This window comes from Equus asinus, chromosome 7 (genome assembly GCF_041296235.1).
Source record: "Equus asinus isolate D_3611 breed Donkey chromosome 7, EquAss-T2T_v2, whole genome shotgun sequence".
Classification (NCBI taxonomy): Eukaryota; Metazoa; Chordata; class Mammalia; order Perissodactyla; family Equidae; genus Equus; species Equus asinus.
In genome coordinates, this window is record NC_091796.1 from 109714521 (window position 1) to 109734311 (window position 19791).

The 19791-nt window shown below is 56.2% G+C and overlaps 2 gene segments (V, D, J or C); both read right to left on the reverse strand.

The window, feature by feature from the left end:
- Positions 1 to 19791, reverse strand: part of LOC106827306 (immunoglobulin heavy constant alpha-like) — a 678397-nt gene that overhangs the window by 96547 nt on the left and 562059 nt on the right.
- Positions 14363 to 19693, reverse strand: LOC123287276 (immunoglobulin gamma-1 heavy chain-like). The segment is given in 5 exon segments: positions 14363 to 14840; positions 14916 to 15242; positions 15373 to 15408; positions 15695 to 15988; positions 19442 to 19693. Coding segments are annotated over 4 exon segments (786 nt in total).

Here is a 19791-nt window from a genome sequence, read left to right on the forward strand (position 1 = left end):
CTCTGCTCCTCTCCTAAGACAGACCCATCTGGAAACCAGATTAGATAATGAAATACAGTTGTTGCTGTTTTCCTCCTGTGGTTTTGGATGCCAGGTGGCAGAGTTAAGATAGCGACTAGAATTACAAGTGATAACACTTACCGAGAGTAGAAAATTTTTTCGTAAATTTCATGTAATTTCTAAGACACTTATATTAACAACATATATGCAAGCAACCATTTTCATAAAGGAGGCTTAGCATCACTGACTTGAAAATGCTTCCCATGTAATTTAACATACCAAACAAGCCTAATTAATTTAGTATTTCCCTCTGTACAGGAAGACAGAATAAGTTCTTTGAGAAGTCCTATGGGCCTGCCAGTGATTCTCAAAGTTACTTTAAGGTCAAAAGAAAGACTTCATTTAGGATTTGAATTTCGGAGATGCTTGTCAAAAATAGCAAATGGTTTAAAAATACTTGGTCAAATAGGGTCATAGGTCACTGTGAAACAATGCTTAGTTGTCCATTTAAACATGGTGGCAATTAAAGATTTTCAGGCAAATACGGAAAATTAGAAAGCTGTAAGGAAATCGTTAGCTGCTGTGATAAAAGATCTGACAGAAACAATGCAGGAAACTCATTTTAATTAGACATAAAATCCTGCCCTTCTGGTACATTGCTCAAAAGTAAAGAAAAACCTTTCACAGTCTCTTTATGAAGAGTAGAGTGGAAGCACAAGAAAAGTATCCTTTTAATAGAAAGAAAAAACCAAAATGCTAATTTTTGCACCAGCTTACTTTTGATATTAAAATGTATCCACTTAATTAAATTCATTTTACTCATAGCCATGTTGACCTTGCACAGGACTCTTTCCTTGGGGTTCCTTTTCCACAAACCTTCTATGACTTGGCTTTTTCATTCAGAATTTGTCCCATGCCTTCTTTCCTCCTTCCTAGTACGTTAGGACAAATTTATGTTTCCTACTAAAACAAACAAAAATATTTCCATGCTTTGTATCGTCTTTACTGAAAACATACATCTTGCTAAACTTACTTTTGTGTATTGGCATCCTATGTATTGGTAGACCCACAAATACTGTCTAGAAACAGGTGCTTTCTCGTAGAAAATTTCTCAGCATCACACAAAACATGTTTATGAATAAACCCAAGTATTTTTCTAGTTTCTCTGAAATAAGAAGCCAAAGGTAGAGAAATCTATGTTTAGTAATTAATATCTAATATTGTATTCTATGTGGAAATGACCTAGATACTCAATACATTTTATCATTTAGTTTATCAAAATTCTATGATTTCTAGTTACCAAAATGTTTTGAAGATATCCTAAGTACATACACCAAAACACAGAATTATTGTTAATATTTCACCAAAACACTTTTGTCTTCTTCACATCTATTTAGTTTCCTTGTTCCCAATAATTATATTCAGATTGCCTACAAAATTTGTGAGACATTAGGCAAACTCAGCTATTATTCTAAGGTATTTTTATGCTGACAAATTTTGTAAGGACAACGTGTTTGTATCATACCTAACGCTGGTTGCTGTGGAGGCATGTTTATTTCAATCAAACTGACAAACTTAAACAAGCTTTCTTTTCCCAAAGATTGGTTTAAAACCATGTTAACGTGAAAGACATTTGAGTTAGTTTCCATGATATGTATGTAAGCACTTACTTTAAGCTAATTAAACAGAGCTCTTTTAGAAGTTATATCATCTGGAGGTAAAACTCTCACACATATGTAACACACACACACACACACATATAGACACACATACACAGAGACTCCACAGGTATTGTTTTAAAATTACTTCTATGAATCAGGTATAGTAATACAAAGCTTACTAGTTATGAAAGAATAATTGAATCCAACATTTTTTCAGCTTTTTCTAGTAATATTTGTGGAGAAGACACTTAAGATGATAGATGTTGGGCAAGAGCACTTCTATAGCTGTTTTACTCTTGATCTTCCTTTTTTCTCGGTCAGTCTTAGGAATTGGTGATGGACTTGATAACAGTTCCTGGTAAGGTTTGCAAGCTTTTTGAGATAAAGGAAATTGGTGGAATCTGAACTGCCTCTAGAGTTGCATTTCCAGTTTTGCAAAGATTTGTAAGTTAAGCACAGTTGCTCTTAATTCCTCAGAATTTGGGTTGCAACTTAAACACCACTATATGTTGGTCTACCTGTCCAAGTGCGTCATCCCTAGTTTGGTTATTTCAATCTGGGTGCTTAGTTTTATTTTAACTTAGGGAAGAATGCCTGTAAAAAAATTCCTATCAGGCTCTGAATATCAGCTTCCAGTTTGGCCAAATTTCAATAAAATCCTTTCAAATAGCTTATCAGGCTTCAGCTGGGACAAACAGTAGGTATGCCCGGCAACGTTGAACACTGTTAATGTTTCACCTTGCAGTCTCCCACGAAATCTGTCCCCATCTTGCTAACTCTGGAGGGGCTCCTGCTGGCCCTCCTTCATCATGGGGGTGTTCGTAAAGCCATGACCTAACTGACTTTTCTTTTAGGTCCCTCTTCTAACTTGATTTTTTATTAGCTTTTTGCAACAAAACTTTCAAGAAGGTTATTTTGGAATTTTGAAGTCTTTGCTTTTTTTTTTTTTTTTTTTTGTGGGGAGGGATCTGTCCTGCGTTAACATCTGTCGGCAATCTTCCTGTGTTTTGGTCCTCCCCAAGCCCCAGTGCATGTTTTTCTGTCTTAGTTGTAAGTCATTCTAGTTCTTCTATGTGGGCCACCATCACAGCATGGCAACTGACAGACGGGTGGTGTGGTTCTGTGGCCAGAAAGTGGACCTCGCCGCAGAAGTGGTGAGTGCTGAGCTTTAACAGCTGGGCAATCAGGGCTGGCTCATTGAAGTCTTTGCTTTCAAGCGCATTTTTTGCAAGTTCTCATCTAATTGGAACGTTCCTCCTAATGGCCAATGTAATTCCCGTGAGGCTGGTGGAGGTTTGACTGGACCCTTAGCCACAAACAGAGTGCAACCCGCATTTCTGCCTGACGACTTCTGACTGCAAAATGGGGTGCAACTGTATTTTTGTTTGACCATAATTTGGGGCCCCTAACCCGAGGATTATCGAGTGAAGCCCCCAGGACACAAAACAAGGTCAGTATGATTTGCTGTTCTTTGTAAATGTTTACAGCTTCTAGAACCTTAATTTTTGAGCAATGGTGCCAGAAGGTGACACGCTTAACTCTTTAAAGATTAAAGATTTCCCTGTTCCGTGGCTCTTAAACCTACTGTGAAAAAGACGAGTTTTAAACACTCAAAGGAGCCCCAACGTGGCCGCTGTAATTTTAATTATCCCGAGTTATCTGGCCAGCCATTTACAGTTATTCCTATTTTGTTAAGCACTTGCCAGTGTCAGCACAAAGCCAGCCGGAGTTCCAAGGGGAGGCTGCCCATTTGGGAATGGCGGGCTCTTAGAGGCATGACTTCTATTTTAATTTTAGTTCTGTTTTACTGTAAAGTCTGAACAATTTCTGGGGACAGTGTGGTGGCTCAGAAATGAGCTGTTTGTGAGTGTCACTTCCTAAAAAGGTCTTGAACACCCTCTTACGTGCCTCGGTTTCTTCCGCCATACACTAAACCTGCTGTGGGTGATTGGAGAGTCGGATACGCAATCCTTATGTGTTCCTCCCTGGAGGGGCCTTGAGTTAATTAATGTGAATGATCACAATGGAGTTCCCTGTGGGACGGCGATGCGTCATGAGGATTGATCCTCTGACACTGCCGTTAGGTTCTCAGTCCCCTGAGAACAACTTTTGCTGGAAAGAGCTGGTGTCCCTTCTCTTGAGCTGAACAAGTTTGGACACTCATTTCTCTATCAAACGGTTTTTTTTTGAGAATTATAGATACAATTCTTTCCAATTTAAAGCCAAATTAGAAGATCAGCCTGCCCCATTCACTCCAAAGCTCCCCCTATGGTCCCCTCACCTAGGACATTCTCCCTAGGTTTCTCTTTCCTAGGAAATGTACTGACAGCTTCCTTGAGACTCTTAGTCTTAAGGTACAAAACAGCTCATATAAAACTCTGGACCATTGGCTTAAAATAAGGAGGGCTGGGTTTCAGGAGAACTCACCAGGGTCACGCAAAGAATGCAGTGAAGCTAGGTGGGGGGTGTGGTAGAATGGGCCCCTGCTTGTACCAAACACAGGTGCAAAGTAGATTCCAGGTGGTCTCATGAGGGATTCTCTGAAATCCTGCTGAATACACCAAGAAATGTCAATGCAAAGAATCCATCATCAATCCATAAATCAAATTGGGGTGAGTCTATTATATGAGCCAGTTTTGAGGTCTATAACCCAGGAGAGTGACCATCCCCAGTGAAGGTAGCGTTCTGAAGAAGCAGGGTGTACAGAACGGTTATATACCATGCTGGAACAAGGGACATACATCACACAGGATAGGAATATCCCTCATACTACAGTCACGAGATGTTATCCTAGCACAACAGGTCAGTGGTCACGAGATGAGCACAGTAGATCAGAAATGAATTCTTAGCTTCTGGGAAGGAATGTTTAGTTTCTGGGAAGAAATGCTTGTCCAGAAAGAAATGCTGATATGGGCGTGAGGCGTAATCCCTGTCTTTAAGGGCGTCATTCTTGGCTTTGGGTCATTGACTATGTTTACGGCAGATGGACAATGCATGCTCAACAGGTCACGTCAAGCCTTTCTGGAAAAACAAGGTCAGGCTGAATTTGTTTTAAACTAAATGACTTTTTCATATTCCCCCCCAATATTGACTTTTCTTATTACATTTCCTTTCTTCATCATCACCAACGTTAAGGTGTGTGACAAAACCTCTGACAGTGTCCTGGCTAGTGGGTCTTAGGCCCATAGAGTCCAGGTCCCCCTGCTATGCCCAGGGTTCTGGCAAGACAAATCAGCACACGGAGTATTGAGTTGGGGTGCTCGGTACCCCTCCTGCTCCCCGTGCTGTCTGCCCCTGGTTATGGCGGTGGGGCTTGTGTGGAGGATGAGCAGTCCCTCTTGGGATCATGACAGGGTTTTCAGGCACCAGGCCACTGCCATCCCCAGGTCCACGTAGGGGGCTGGCTGCTTTGGTGGGAGAGGGCACAATCACGCAATTTGGGCATTCAAACCACTGGGCTTTATCAGGATCCACACACATGTCCCTATCCGGCTCTGAAGGTCCCATTCTTTCAGACAAACCCTTTCTTGTGGGAAAGCCGGTGAGGCTGTGAACTCGTGCTGAGATGCTGTGACCTGTCGAGTGGGGCTCTGGGGCTGGCTTTCAGGAACAGTCGCCCTGTGGTCACAGAGCAAAGAGATGCTTTGAAGGTGTTCACAGAAGACTTCCTCTGGCCCTGGCCCGAATGGGGATGTCAGAGTCGAGGCGTCATGCGTCTCTGCAGGCCCTGCCAAGCAGAGATAAGATGCCCGGCCAGCCCGTGACCTGACAGCCCTCATTCCTCACCTCACCTGACCTGTCTGGACAGCATCTGCCCCACCCCCAGCCTTGCCTCCATTCCCACCCTCACTCCAGGCCACTGCAGAGGCCACCTCAGAGCCGATGGCTGCCGTGAGCCTCGACCCACCAGCTCTCATTCCCGCCGTGGCCCCTCTCTGCTGCTTCCATGGGCACCAGGCCAGCTCAGCCATGCCAGCTCCGCCTGGGAGGTCTGCTTGCGGGAGCCCCTTTCCCGATTGCTCTGGGTGGATGTAGGAGCGTGACCCCTGCAGGCATTTCAGGGGGACTGACGCTCCCAGGGGCCCGGACACGTATGGACTCGTAAGGGGAGCCGGGGGTGCGGCCAGGAGGAGCCCACCCTGGCTTCCTGAGTCGCCCAGTTTGGGGTCACGGGGAAGCTCCTGATGTTCGGATGCAGGCGGCTGCTCCATCCCGCCCAGCGCGCGCCAAGGACTCCTGGCAGGCCCCTCGCTCCAAATCTCAAGGAAGCGCATCGATTCTCTTCGTGGTGTGGTTGTGGGTACCTAAATGAGGCGCGTGCCGTCTCAAGTGTATAATGTGTCCATAAGGACGAGCAGGTGCAGGCAGGGCCATGGTCAACGTCCATCTCCCAAGGTCAGGCTCTGCCGTCCCTGGGAGGGAGCTCCCTGCTCCCCTGCTGCTCTGGGGGCCCTGGGGGGACCTTGGTCTCTACTTCTCTGCTAATTACTCAGGCGAACCACCTCTCCACCCTTGCCCGGCTCCTCCTAATGCTGGACGCTCACCAGCTTCCTCTATGTCCTTGCTGTGTCCAGGTCCCCAGATGTATTTGTGCCTGTTTGTGACCACGATTGTGAGCTATTGTCACAAGACCTCATGTCTCCTAAAACACTGTGGAAATGAAGACAATGCTAAGGGGAAAAACCAAGTCTGATTATTTGCAGCTCCTGCAGCCAGGGAGCCGGGGCGGGAGGGAGCGGGGGAGACTTTGCTGTGCTGTTACATGCGCACATGTGAGCTGTTACTGTGTGCGTGTATCATATATCCTAGACGTGTCTATAACGTACACATGTAATACATGTTACGTCATGTATATGCTGATACGTTAAAATGTTTTCTACGTATAGAAAGCTTCTTTATAGGAAAAAGGTGGCTTGGGGGCACCTGATGGGGTCCTGGGGAGGCACGGTATCCGTGGTTGCTGGGAGCGCATTGGGTTTTCTCTGGTCCATCCTAAATCCGTAGTGGGGACGAAATCAGTGAAGCCGGCAGTCACCGACCAGGCCCGGAGGTTTGGGGCGATGCACGGGTGGCTGTTCACTCCCGGGCTGTCCTGGAGACCGAGGCCTGACGTCCTGCAGGTCTGAGCGCAGAGAGCAGGCCGCTGCTCCCCGGTCCCCACGGCGAGTGTTCGGCTGCCAGGGCGGCTGCAGGTGGTGGTCAGGGTTCCGTGCTTGTGAGCAGTCTGGCCGCTGTCCGTTCGTGTGCTCAGTCTCTCGCCACAATCTCTAAGGTGATGTTTTCTGAACATGCGTGTCTGTGAGGACCTCCGGGCAGCGTGAATCTCCAGTGCGCCAAGCCCCCCTGGAGAGACTCCTGAAGACTGCTGTGTGCACGTGTGGGAAGTGGGGTGGGCAGCGCATCCTTATTTTTAAGTAACCCCCAGGCCATGCATGCAGTCTGCGGCCCGTGGGATGACCACGGCTGGCCCATAGTACTCATCAGCGCCCAGACCGGACCCTGTCCCAACTGAGCAGGAGGTTGAGGGCATTTGAGTAAGAACGGAAACAAACGCTTATCTTGGGCTGATAAAAGTACGCACAAAATTAAGGCCCCTCCTCTGTAACTGAGATCTTTGCAGCTTTCTGCTGCGACCCCGGGTGTGCTGGGCATGCACGTCCCACTCCTGAACCCCAGGCCCTCTGTCCGGCAACAGGTACAGGGCGACCGCTGCGTCCTGACCGTTTCTCGGCCTGGCCCACTGTCCCTGGATTCAGAACAGCCGCTGCCAGGTCCTGCCTTTTGGGCTGAGTGGTGTGGTCGAGACAGGTAGAGGGGGTCCTCTGGTCTCCAGACCACACAACCCTCTTGGGGTCATGCACTAGGGGAGCTTCACAGTGAGAGTCTTGTCCCAGTCCTTCCAGAACCTTCCGTGTTGACCAAAGTCATCCCTGGAGGTGTGGGGTGAACAGTACCCTGAGGTCCAGTCACATCTCTCCCCCAAGACCACCTGGAAGAAACACGAGGATCGTCTGCATCTGAGCCCATGGCCCCCTGAGGAAAGAACATTCTAGAAGCATGGAAGGAGCTCAGGGAAGGGGTATCTGTCCCTGGCGTCCACCCCTGATAACTTCAGTAGGTTGTCTTCCCGAACGGGAGGCCCAGTGTAGTCTGCACAGATGGCCTCTCTGGACTCAGCTCCGAAGGGCCTGGCCCTCAGCCTCTGTCCCGGTGGGTCCCCGGTTCTCGTCCTTCAGGCTGTGGTACCCGGCCCCTGGCTGTGCGGACTGTCTGCTCCCGCCCAAAACCCCACTTTTGGGCAGACTCAGACCTGCCCTGCTCCCTGGCTGTGGGGTATCTGCTTGTCTGGAGGAGCGGCCGGCTGGCCAGTGGGAAGGAGACCCGAGGGTGGTGATGATGAGGCTGAGACCCCGCCTGGCCGTGTCGCTCAGGGCCGAGGGCTGCTTGGGGCCTGCCAGCTCCCTCTACTTAGAACTCGTTATAAGCCCTTAATTGCTGAGTTCAATAAAGTTTTTGAAATTGTTCATTATCTGTCTACATGAGCCTGGTGAGGACACCATGATTTAAAATCAGTCCTTTAACATGTCTCAAATGTCTTCTCCCACATGGGCCCACGTATCCTGGGTCCAGGAAGTTCTGTGCCCGTGCCGGGGGCTCAGGTGACCTGGTGCTGAGGAGCAGAGCTGGGGGATGCCAGCCACCCCGTTCCTCCAGACTCTGCGTCAGCTGCTCCCCCGGAAATCCCCCCTCAGTCCCTTTGGTTGTGTGGCCTCTCAGCTCCCAGCACTTTCCCCTCACTGCACTCATCACGCTGTCCTTACTTCATTGTTTGCAGGATGATTTACTTCCTTCTGCCTCTGCGCTGGTTTCTCACTTCCTTGAGGACAGAGGCCACATTGACCCCTTCAGCATGGGGAGCTCAATGGCTCCCAGTGAGGGCAGAGTGCCTGTGGTGCATAGGTTTCCAATAGACCAGTGGACGGCATCCTTGCAGATCCTGCAGGGCTTCTGTTCTCTCTGAACCTCTCCAGGTTGGAGGCACCACCTCGGGTGGCCTGTCCCCGAGGGCAGGAATCAGGTCAGGAGGGTGTTTGCCATTTCTAAGAGGCAGTGGGAAGCACCTTGGGGTCAGAAGACATGGGTACCAGCCGTGACACCCTCCCTGCTGGCATGGGGCCGCAGGCTCTGTAATTCCGAAGTTTCTTCAATGGTAAGGTTGTGACAATGACCCCAGCTTTGCAGGGTGTTGTACAAAGGGTGCACAAAGTAATAGCAGGTCCCTGTCATGGTCAGTCTTCTGTGCCCGCCCCTGGCTGGTTATCAGACGCTAGTCCAGGTGCTGCTGTACAGGTGTGTGTATATGGTTAACATCTGCACTCAGCACATTTTAGGTAAAGCAGATGAGCCTCCATAATCTGGGTGGAACTCGTCCAATCAGTTGAAGGCCTTAAGAACAAAAAACAAGGTTTCCTGGACAAGAAGGAATTCTGCCTCAAGATGGCCGCATCAACTCCTGCCTGAGGATTCCACTTGCTGGCCTGCTCTATGGATTTCAGACTTGCCAGCAAAGCCCCCTACAAGCCCAGGAGCCAGTTCCCTGAATGGGATCTCTCTCACCGGCATCTGTGTGGATGTGTATCTGGCTGTAGCCCTCGCCATGACCCTATCTGCGTGTCTTTGCCTGTCTGTCTATCTTCATCACCACCTTCTCTCTATCTTTATCCATCTCCTGATGGTTCTGTTTCTCTTGAGAACCTTGACTAATCGCCTCTGAAAACTCTAATGTCAAGACACTGTGTGCACGTCCGAGTGGTTGTTACATTTGATGCTCGCTTTCGAGTTTCACTCAAGTAGTAGCATTTTGGTGATGACCGTGTCAGCCAGCTGTGCCAGGCTGTGCTGTGATAACACACCCCCCAGATGAAGGGGCTGCAGCCTCCTGGGCTTATTTTTCTCTCACAGCCACGTCTGCTGCAGTTTGGCTGGAGCTTCTCTGCTCTAGGATACAGCGCAAAGGAGCAGACCCTTTCTGGAACATGTCATTCTCAGGGCTGAGGGACAGAGCCATCATGGTCCATGCAATGAGCACTCCCGTGCACAGCCTTTGGCCCAGGCGGGTGTCCATGGCGTCATGAGCATCCTCATCCCCCGGGGCAGCATGCCACGGAGGGGTGGGGTGGGGAGTATGGGGACAGTCACTGACTTACTCCTGGATGAGGACACGCACAGGGAGCTGGGAGCCCGCTGCCTGAGAGCAGGTGTGTCTACCAGGCCTGTCCTCTGTGCCCTCCTGGGTCTGTCGTTGTGTTGCCTGATGCTGATGGCACCTGACCTTGTCTGGCTCTTCCGACACTGGCTGTGGGTGGACCCCCGGCTTGTTTGTCTCTTTCCCCTGGCCTAGCATTCTGTAGCCTACACGTGAAAAGGGCCCAGGGATGGTAAGGTTGGGTCACCAACCCCAAGCTATGCCAATGCAGAGACCAAGCTGCACCATGGAACCTCCCCCAGTACACTTCTGTGCTGGGTCCTGGGCTGGGTCCCCAGGTCTCGAGAGCAGGAGTCTGGCAAATGAATGTGGATGCCTGGAGGAGGGACCACACTTCCCTGCAGGACTGCAGGGCTCCTGTGGAGATGGACGCAGGGGGATACTGAGTAAGAGAGGCCGGCACAGACCAGGCCCGGGGTGGTGGGGAGCGTTCTGCTTGGAGCATTAGGGAAGACTGAGAAAGGAGGCCTGGGGCGCAGAGCTAAGAGAAGGGTCTGTAAGAGTTTGCCGGGTGCATACAGGGAAGGGACACCAGGAGAAGGGAACAGCATGAGCAGAGACTCGGGGTGGGAGGCAGCGTGAGGGACCCAGGTAACCGATTGCTGAGCATGCGGGACATGGCGCTGTGTGTGTGTGTTCCTGGAACCAACTCCTTGTTTTGAGCCGAATTGTGTCGTCCAAATTCCAATCTTGAAGCCCTGACCCCAGGTCCTCAGAATGTGGCTGTATGTGGAGCTAGGGTCCTTCAAGGGGTAATAAGTTACAATGGGGTGGGCCCTGATCCAATAGGATTGGGGTCCTTATAAGAAGAGGGGTCAGGATGCAGACACTCACAGATGGAGGACGATGTGAGGACATGTGGAGAAGAGGCCGTCTACACGCCCCAGAGAGTGGCCTCAGGAGAATCCCCTGCTGACGCCCTGATCTGGGGTGTCCCGCCTCCTGAATATGTGAGGACAAATGTCTGGTGTTCAGGCCACCCACGTGGGTCGTTACAGCCGCCCATGCTGACTAATACACACCCCACACGCGGTCCTTCCTCTGGTCTTGGCCAGTGCTGGACGCTCCTCCTGCCCGGGTCCAGGCTGGTCCTGCTCCCCACAAGGCTTGTGTACCCCCTCCCTCCTCATCACACCGTTTCTGGGCCGCCCTCCTCACCCTCGGAAGCCCAGGGGCTGGAGAGCCGAGGGCAGGAGGGGAGGGAGGGCTGGAAGGTCATGGAGCTGTGAGGGTGTGGAGGGAGCCCCGATGCACGACTCGGCCAGGCTGTGGGTTCCATGAGGCGTCAACATAGGCAGTTAAGGAATTTTCCAGGTATTTTATTGTTGTTTTAGAAAAAGAAACTGTAAAGGCAATCGATGGGCTACAGAAACTTCAAGAAGGAGAAAAGCTACCCAAGCTACCACTGTGGGCTTTCCTTTGAGCCGTCTGTCTGTGCAGGGCCCTGGCAGGTGGGGCGGGGCCGCCTCTGCTTCCTGTGCTCATCCGTGTCCTCCCCGTCCAGAGATGCTGACTTGCCCTTTGTTCAGAGTCGTGAGGGGGCACTGGTTCCCGGGGCGGTGAGGTAAGGGGTCTGGCTCGGTCCCCCTGCCCGGTTCCCTGAGGCCCCAGCTCTCTCCTCGGTGGTCTTGTCTCTCCTCCCTGCCCCGTGGAGCAACTCGGAGTTCCTGTGGAAGGGGACTCGGGCCCCTCCCCAGGAGGCCCTCTGGCCAGATATGGACTCTTCCCAGGTGATGCCACCTCCACCCGCCAGGGGTCCTGCTACGGTTGTGGGCGCAGGCCCTCTTCCAGCAGTCTACTCAGGTGGCCATGATCTGAGTGACTGTGAGGGGCACACCCGGAAGCTTCCCTGCTGGTGGACGATGGCCCCGAGGCCTCCGGGGCTTGGGGCAGATGGTCCCACTCCAGGATCTGAAACCAGGCGTCTCCTCCCGGCACCCCGCGCCCTGGAGCCCGGCAGAGATGCTGTTTGCATGCTGGCCTGTCCCTGCCCAGACGGCCATGGGAAGGCCGGCCCTCCACATCGTCCATGGTGACCGACATGCCAACCTGGGGCCGTCCTGGTGAGGGATTCTCCGCCCCAATGCTGCAGCATCCACATGGCCCCATCAACTCTTAATGGCTGCTGTACGTGGGCCCATGGGCCTCCAGTAGCTCTGCTCAGGGTTACAACTGCCGTCTCCTCTGTTCTCCACTGGGCGTCAGGGGGCAGGATGCAGCCTCCGGTGGCTTGAGGCCAGAAGGCGAGGTGCAGGTAGTGGTGGCCATGAGGTCACAGGGCAGTAGGTCAGCATTTGGTGAGGTCAGAAGTAGAGGAGCAGGTCTGCATGGTGGCTGAGCAGCATGAACGGCTGGACGTGGATGCTGTCTACAGTCTGGGGCGGCCCTGGACACCCGCCCAGGTGGAGTGGCCCTAGGCTGCCTGCCCGATCATGTTCCTGTAGTCGGGGACGATCGTCCGCTTCAGCTCCACCACCGAGGAGAAGATCCATTTCACCTGCAGCGGGCGGGCCAGGGGTGAGCGTGGCCTGGACCCAACGCCGGCCTCCGCCAGGGCCTGCCTTCCCTGCACCCGGGCCACCTCACAGTGGGGGGTCACGGGGGGACAGCAAGGGGACATGGTCGGGACAAAGAGGAGACAGAGTAGACAGTGAACAGTGAGGGCACAGTGGGGGGACAGCATGGGGACAGTGAAGGACAGTGTGGAGATAATGTTGGAACAGCCAAGTGTCAATTTGGAGATGGGGGGAATAGTGATGAGGTAGCAAGATGACAGAGTGGCGACATGGTGAGGACAGTGTGGGGACAGCATGGTGACAGAGAAGGGACGATGTGGGGACGGCCTGGCCCACCTTGTAGACGGTGACGGTGGCGCTGTAGCACACGCTGAGCAGGAAGAGCGTGATGAAGATGGAAATGGTGGTCCACAGCCCGTCCAGCTCCCCGTCCTGGGTCTCGGCACAGTTCTCGTCCAGGGCCATCTCTGCACAGGGAGCGGGTGGTCAGTGCTGTGCCTGCCCGAGGGGGCTAGGCAGGGTCAGTGGGGCCTGCGGGGTGGGGACTCTCTCAGTGGCAGAGTAGGCAGGGCAGGTTGGATCCCTCAGCTGGGCTGGGCCAGCGGGTCCTGAGGTCAGCCTCTGGGCACCAAGCTCAACCCCTCTTTCCTCCAGCTGGGACCCCAAGTCTTGGCCAGTCACTCCGGACCCAGGTCTCAGCCAGGCCAGTGGGGGACCAACCATCTCCTCTGCTCTGCCCTGCACTGGGCCCTCTAGGCAGAAGGCACCCAAGCCCTGCAGGATGGAGGCTCAGGCCCCGCCTCCTGTCTCCTGGGGACCAGGCCCCGAGGACGGAGGGTCAGCAGAGCCTGTGGGCAGCTTGGCCCCTGCCCCGGGGAAGGGCCGAGACAGGATTGGATGTGTCCCCAGTGCCTGAGCCGTGGGAGTGCTGGGGACAGCTGGGTGTGGGGGTTTCTGTGTGTTAGGCTGGGGGTATGTGCCCCGGGGAAGCAGAGGGCAAGTTGTCAGAGCTGGTCATGTAGTCAGTGTGAGGACGAGCACTGGGCAGCCCGTGGGTCATGGGAAGGGGTGGGGACCAGCTGGTGTCCAGGCTGAGGGTTTAGGAGAGCGCGCTCCTTGCTCTGTTGGGCATGTGCAGGTTGCCCTTGTGTGAGGATCCAGTGTGTAAGGCCAGCTCTGTGTGTGTGTGTCCTTGTGTGCACTGGTGTGCGGATGTGTGGAGCTGGTGTGTGGGCTGGCACTGCTCAGTGAGAGGGGCTTGTTTTCAATGGCTGTGGGCTCAGTGCCCACATGGCCATCAGGGACGGTCCTCCCTGGGCACTCAAGGCCACCTGCTTCGGCTCCTTGGGGACCTGAAGTGTCCCCTCGAGTGGACAGGCCTGGCCCCAGGCAGGACAAAGTCAGGTAGAGCCCCCTCACCTGAGGGAGGGTGGGGGCCTGATCTTGGAGTGCCCGAGGGCAAAGGAGGGCCTGTCCCCACACCATGGGCCTGCAAGCCTCTTGTGCAGGCCAGAGCCATCAGGCAGAGCTCTTGAGTGACCCAGTGGACAGGGATCCTGGGGACAAGGATGGGCCATGGTCCCAGAGCTCGGGCTCCTACAGAGGAGGGACGCCCTCACGTGCATTTCCCTGATGGCTCTGGAGGGGCTTCTCCTGTTCCCTGGCCACCCTCCAGCCCCGAGCTGCTGCTGGCAGGAGGGCGGCCCAGAGGAGCTGCCGCCTCTGACGAGGCCCTTGCCCGCTCGGCAGCCCCTCCTGCTCTCCTGGGCGGCCTGCACAGGTTCCCACACCCTGGGTCTGATCCGAATGGGACCCACTCTCCTGTAATAGTGACAATGTGGCCTTGGAGCCTGGCTGCCCCGCTGCCTGCAGGCCTGGCCAAGTGCCAGAGCTCTGCCTCAGAAAGAACCACGACCGCGTCGCAGGGTCCCAGGGCCATGCTGGGTGCTTTATTTCATGCTGGGTGCCCGGGAGGTATGTACACCAGGGTGGGGGCTCAGGTCTCCTTGTGGGACCTGGAGAGCCCACGGGGAGGGAGGGATGGCGTGCTGGTTGCTGGGCGTGTGGCTCATTTACCGGGAGACTTGGAGACGGATTTCTCCGTGTAGTGATTGTGGAGAGCCTCGTGCATCACCGCACACGTGAATGTCGTTCCCTGCTGCCACCTGTTAGTCTCCACAGTGAGCTTGCTGTACAGGAAGTAGGACCCGTCGCCGTCCAGCTGGGCTGGGGTGGTGCTGTACTTGGCCTCCGGCTCTGGCTGCCCGTTGCTCTTCCACTCGATGTCAATGTCAGTTGGGTAGAAGTCCTTGACCAGGCAGGTCACGCTGACCTTGTTCTTGGACAGCTCATCCCGGTGTGGGGCCAGGACATACACCTGCGGCTCCCGGGGCTGCCCTGTTGGCACAGGAGTCAGCACAGACCATCCCTCCTGGGTGGTACCCTCCCCGTGCCCATCTGCCCTGCCCTCACCTGTGGGCTTGGAGATGGTCTTCTGGACAGGGGCTGGGAGGGCTTGGTTGGTGACCTTACACTTGAACTCCTTTCCGGACAGCCAGTCGTTGTGCTGGATGGGGAGGATGCTGACCACGCGGTAAGTGCTGTTCTTCTGTTCCTGCTTTGGCTCCGTTGTGGCTGTGTGCGTCTCCACTCCATCCACGTACCAGTTGAACTGGACATCGGGGAAGTCGTGACCCACGTCCACCACCACACAGGTGACCGTGGGTGTTCGGGAGATCATGAGGACGTCCTTGGGTTTTGGGGGTAAGATGAACACGACAGGCCCAACTGAGTGACATTCTGGGGGGAGACATAGCAATGGGCGGGGTCAGCACTTGGGTGGGCCTCCTCTTGAGCCCTTGTCCCCTATGGGCCACGCCTGTGCTCCAGCCGCCTCCTGGGGGTGGAGGCCGAGGCCCAGCTGACTCACCTGGGCATGTGGGGCAGCAGCCACACTCTTTTATGACTGCAGAGAGAACAGATAGGTGTTACCGAGGGTGGAGGGAGGCGGCCTTGGGGTGAGCTGACATCAGGGCCAGGTTTTGGGAGCTCTGACACCAGCGTGCCCCCACCGTGACCCGAGGGCCTGGGTCCGGGCTGTCCAGCCTGCCCCTGCTCTGGGCAAGGCAGAAACGCCCAGAGGACCCCTCCCTTTGCTCAGGAGGCCTCCCCTGCCGTCCTGGGGTCCAGGCAGGAGGGCAGAGCCTGGCCTGTCTCGCAGGAAATGCCCTCCCTGCAGCCCCTCCTCTCACCGATTTGCTTGTCCACCTTGGTGCTGCTGGCCGGGTGGGCTACGTTGCAGATGTAGGTCTGGCTCTTCAAGCTGCTGGCAGGCACGGTCACCATGCTGCTGAGGGAGTAGAGCCCCGAGGACTGCAGGACGGACGGGAAGGTGTGCACACCGCTGGTCAGGGCTCCTGAGTTCCAGGACACGGTCACCGGCTCTGGGAAGTAGCTGGAGACCAGGCAGCCCAGGGCCACCGTGGAGCCAGATGTGCCCGCAGAGTGCGAGGCCAGCGGGAAGACCTTCGGGGCCGTGGTGGAGGCTGCAGGAGAGGAGGCATGTTACACCAGGGCCTTCCCCTGTGAGGGTCCGGGCAGGGCGTCAGGTGCCCAGGCCTGAGCACTGCTGAGTCCAGCGCCTATGTGCTTCCGGATAGTCTTCAGACTAAATGCCCTGCGTGGCTCCCTGTCCCCCTGGGCTGGTGACTCTGCAGCCACGGGCTCTGGACTGGTCACCCGGTCAGCACAGCATCACCACCTGGATTAGAGTCCCTTCGAGGCCCCTGTCCCCTTGTACTTGCTGAGGCCTCCAATGGGTGGGCAGACTGACCGAGGCCCTGTCTGAGCCCTGACCAGAGACTGCTGCTCCCGGGGGGCTTTTGCTGGTTCGCAAAGCCCTCTGTCCTATCAACTAAGCCTGGCCTGGCCCTGGGTGAGTGGCCCCTCCTCAGGTGTGGTGGGCCTCTGCCCCACATGCCTGTGTTAGCTCCCAGCCCTCTGCCCAGCCCTCACCACGGCCTGTCTCTGCTCACCAGGCCCCGTGTCTTTTGAGTCAGTTCTGCAGCCACTGCAACATGGGCCCTTCTCTCTGACGCTGCCCTGGTCCCCGTCCCGGACCTGACACTGTCCTTGCTCTGGAACGTGTCCTTGCCCTGGACCCCATCCCTGTCCTGAACACCATCCCTTCCCTGTCCTGGACCCCGTCCCCTCCCTGGACCCCTTCCCTGTCCTGGACCCCGTCCCTGGGAGTCTCCTTGTCCCCCTCCCTTCCCTTCTCTGTGGGCCCCCAGCCCAGCCTCCTGCATCTGCCTCTGGGCCCCCTCCCGCCTCAGGTCCTCCTGGCGGGGCTTCCTGAGCTCACCTCCGGCCCCTCCCTGCCAGTGCCGCCTGCCCTCCGCCCTCCCTGCTCTTGGGCCTGTCCAGCTCCTTGCTCACTGCAGAGCCCTCCTCCAGCCGTGGTCCTTCCCCAGCACAGCCGGCCCCTGGGCGCAGGTGGGAGATGTGCACTGCCCTCGGTGCTCCTCTTCTCTAGGTGCCAGCCTCCCCAGGCCCCCGTATGGGCTTGGGTGCAGACTTTACCCACATGTCCGGGCCCGGCCTGTCCCTTCTGACCCTGAGTCCTGTCTGCTCAGCCTGCCAGGCCTCTCCCCAGGCTGGCAGCCCTGGCTCAGGCCCCAAGGAGCCGCTCGCTCTTCCCTCTGCCAGGTCCACTGCCCTGGGTCACCCTACATTGCTTCCACATGTCTACCCCTCCTGTCCCAAGACCTCACAAGCACCAGAACAGGACTGGTGCCCCTGGACACAAGAACTGCATCCCACTGGATCTCCTCAGGGATGCCCCCCTGCACCTTCAGCACCAGAGACATCCCTACCCAGAGTCCCCCATCCATTCCAAGGAGCACCAACCTGGCCACTCCAGCAGCTCACACTCTTGCTCCTGCTCAGCCTCACCTGAGGCCCCTTAGCCACCAGCTCTCCCTGCTCCCTGTGCCTGCTCAGGTCTGACCGCTTGAGGGCTCTGAATAACTCAGGCCCAGTGCCCTTCCTCCCCTAAGAGCCAGGGCAGCCCCCTGCCCCTCCAGCCCTCCCTCCTGCCCCTGCTCACCTATAGCTGCTCTGCCTGCTCCCCCGGAGCTCCTGGGAAGCCTCCTGCCCCTCCTGCCCTCCCACCTGCCCCTGCTCACCTGTAGCTGCCCTGCCTGCTCCCCTGGAGCTCCTTGGCTGCCCCCTGCCCCTCCAGCCCTCCCACCTGCCCCTGCTCGCCTATAGCTGCTCTGCCTGCTCCCCCAGAGCTCCTGGGCATTCCCCTGCACTTCCTGCCCTCCCAACTGCCCCTGCTCACCATTAGCTGCTCTGCCTGCTTCCCCAGAGCTCCTTGGCTGCCCCGTGCCCCTCCAGCCCTCCCACCTGCCCCTGCTCACCTGTAGCTGCTCTGCCTGCTCCCCTGGAGCTCCTGGGCAGCCCCTGCCCCTCCTGCCCTCCCACTGGCCCCTGCTCACCTGTAGCTGCTCTGCCTGCTCCCCAAGAGCTCCTGGGCAGCCCCCTGCCCCTCCAGCCCTCCCACCTGCCCCTGCTCACCTGTAGCTGCTCTGCCTGCTCCCATGGAGCTCCTGGGCAGCCCCCTGCCCCTCCAGCCCTCCCACCTGCCCCTGCTCACCTGTAGCTGCTCTGCCTGCTCCCATGGAGCTCCTGGGCAGCCCCCTGCACCTCCTGCCCTCCCACCTGTCCCTGCTCACCTGTAGCTGCTCTGCCTGCTCCCCCAGAGTTCCTGGGCAGCCCCCTGCACCTCCTGCACTCCCAACTGCCCTGTTCTCCTGTCGCTGCTGTGTCTGCTTTCCCGGACCTCCTGGGCAACCCCTTGCCTCTTGTGCTCTCCTGACTGCCCTTGCTCACCTGTAGCTGCTCAGCCCCTTGACGCTGGAGCTCCAGGTCGATAGCATCTCTCTGCCCCTCCTGTCGTATGGTCCCCTCTTCACAGCTCAGGTCCCTGAGCTCAGCCCAGGGCTGCCTCTGCCCCTCCTGCATCTCCCAGTGCCCTCAGCCCAGGTTTGCCCTCCATCCTGGCCACACTCCTTTCTCAGCACCGGGCTTTGCCTCCTGGAGCCACAGGTGCCCATCCTTTCTCTGGCCAGCTCTCCCCTGGCAAAGCCCCAGCCTGTCGTGGTCCCCTCCTGGAGGAGCTCCTGGCCCCAGCCGGGCCTTGCCCTCTCCTTGCGCCACACTGCCCTTGGAAGCCCCCTCGGGATTGTGCTCCCTCCATTGCTGGGGCAGCCTGCCCTCATCCCCCAGCTCCCTGCCTTGCAGCCCCGGTTTGTGCTCCAGATGAGACCCTCACTGCCTGGTTCCCGATTCCTGCCTGTAGCCGCTGAGCTCCTGCCCAGCCCTGTGCGATCTGAGTTCTGAGCACCGGGAGTCCCCGCTGGCCCCTCAGGCTCTGCTCCTGGCTCACCTGCTGCCCTTGGTCCCAGTCGTAGCCCAGGACCCTGCGACTGTCCCCTTAGGCCCTGCCCTGGAGCTCGAGCCAGCTCCTTGGCCTGGACAGGACCCTTAGGCCACCTAGAGGTCCTTTTCCTACCCTGTCTGAGCCAGCCCCCTCTCTGTGCTCAAACCCATCTGTCCATCCTGGCGTCCGTGCTGCAGCAGCTCAGCTCCTGGCTGGTCCTGCCCTCAGCACAGCTGGCCAAGTGCAGCCCTCAGGCTTCTGGCCTCCAGGCCATCATGTTCCTCGAAGGCTCTGCATCCTCCCACCCAGTTGACGTCCATGGCCTCTGGCGTGTCCAGCCCTGTTGGTATGGTTGTGCCCTGCCCGTGGCTCCCTGAGGCCAGTGTTGGGTTGGCATCGTGGCCTGTGGGCAGCCTGCCCTTCCCCGTGCTGGCTCAGCTGCTCGAGCCCCTCAGAGTCGTCCCTAGGTGTCTAGGCTCTCTGGAGCTCTTGTGACCAGTTTCACGGCCTCCACTCCACTCCCTTCCCCCTGCTCCGTGGGGACCCCACTCACCGAGGGTCGGGGCCGTGGAGGCGGCTCCTGCACAGCCCAGCCTGGGTCTCCGAGGAGCTCCCCCCACGCCCCTGCTCTGGCCCCGGGCACCTATCGCTCCTTGCAACCCTGAGCCCTGTCTCCACTGGCCGCTTCTAGGAGTTCATAGCCCGTTCCCAGAGGTGGGAACGCCCTCCCGACAGCCCTGCAAAGACTAAGAATGGGACTGAAACCAGGGGGCACCGCTTGCTTCCTGAAGTTCCCTTTTCTTCTGGGTGGTTTCTGTCTTAGAGAGCCTGGGGGGAGTACAATGTGGCCAAGGCTGCCTCAGGGGTGTGTGTAGGACACAGGTGCCAGGACCCAGGGGAGAG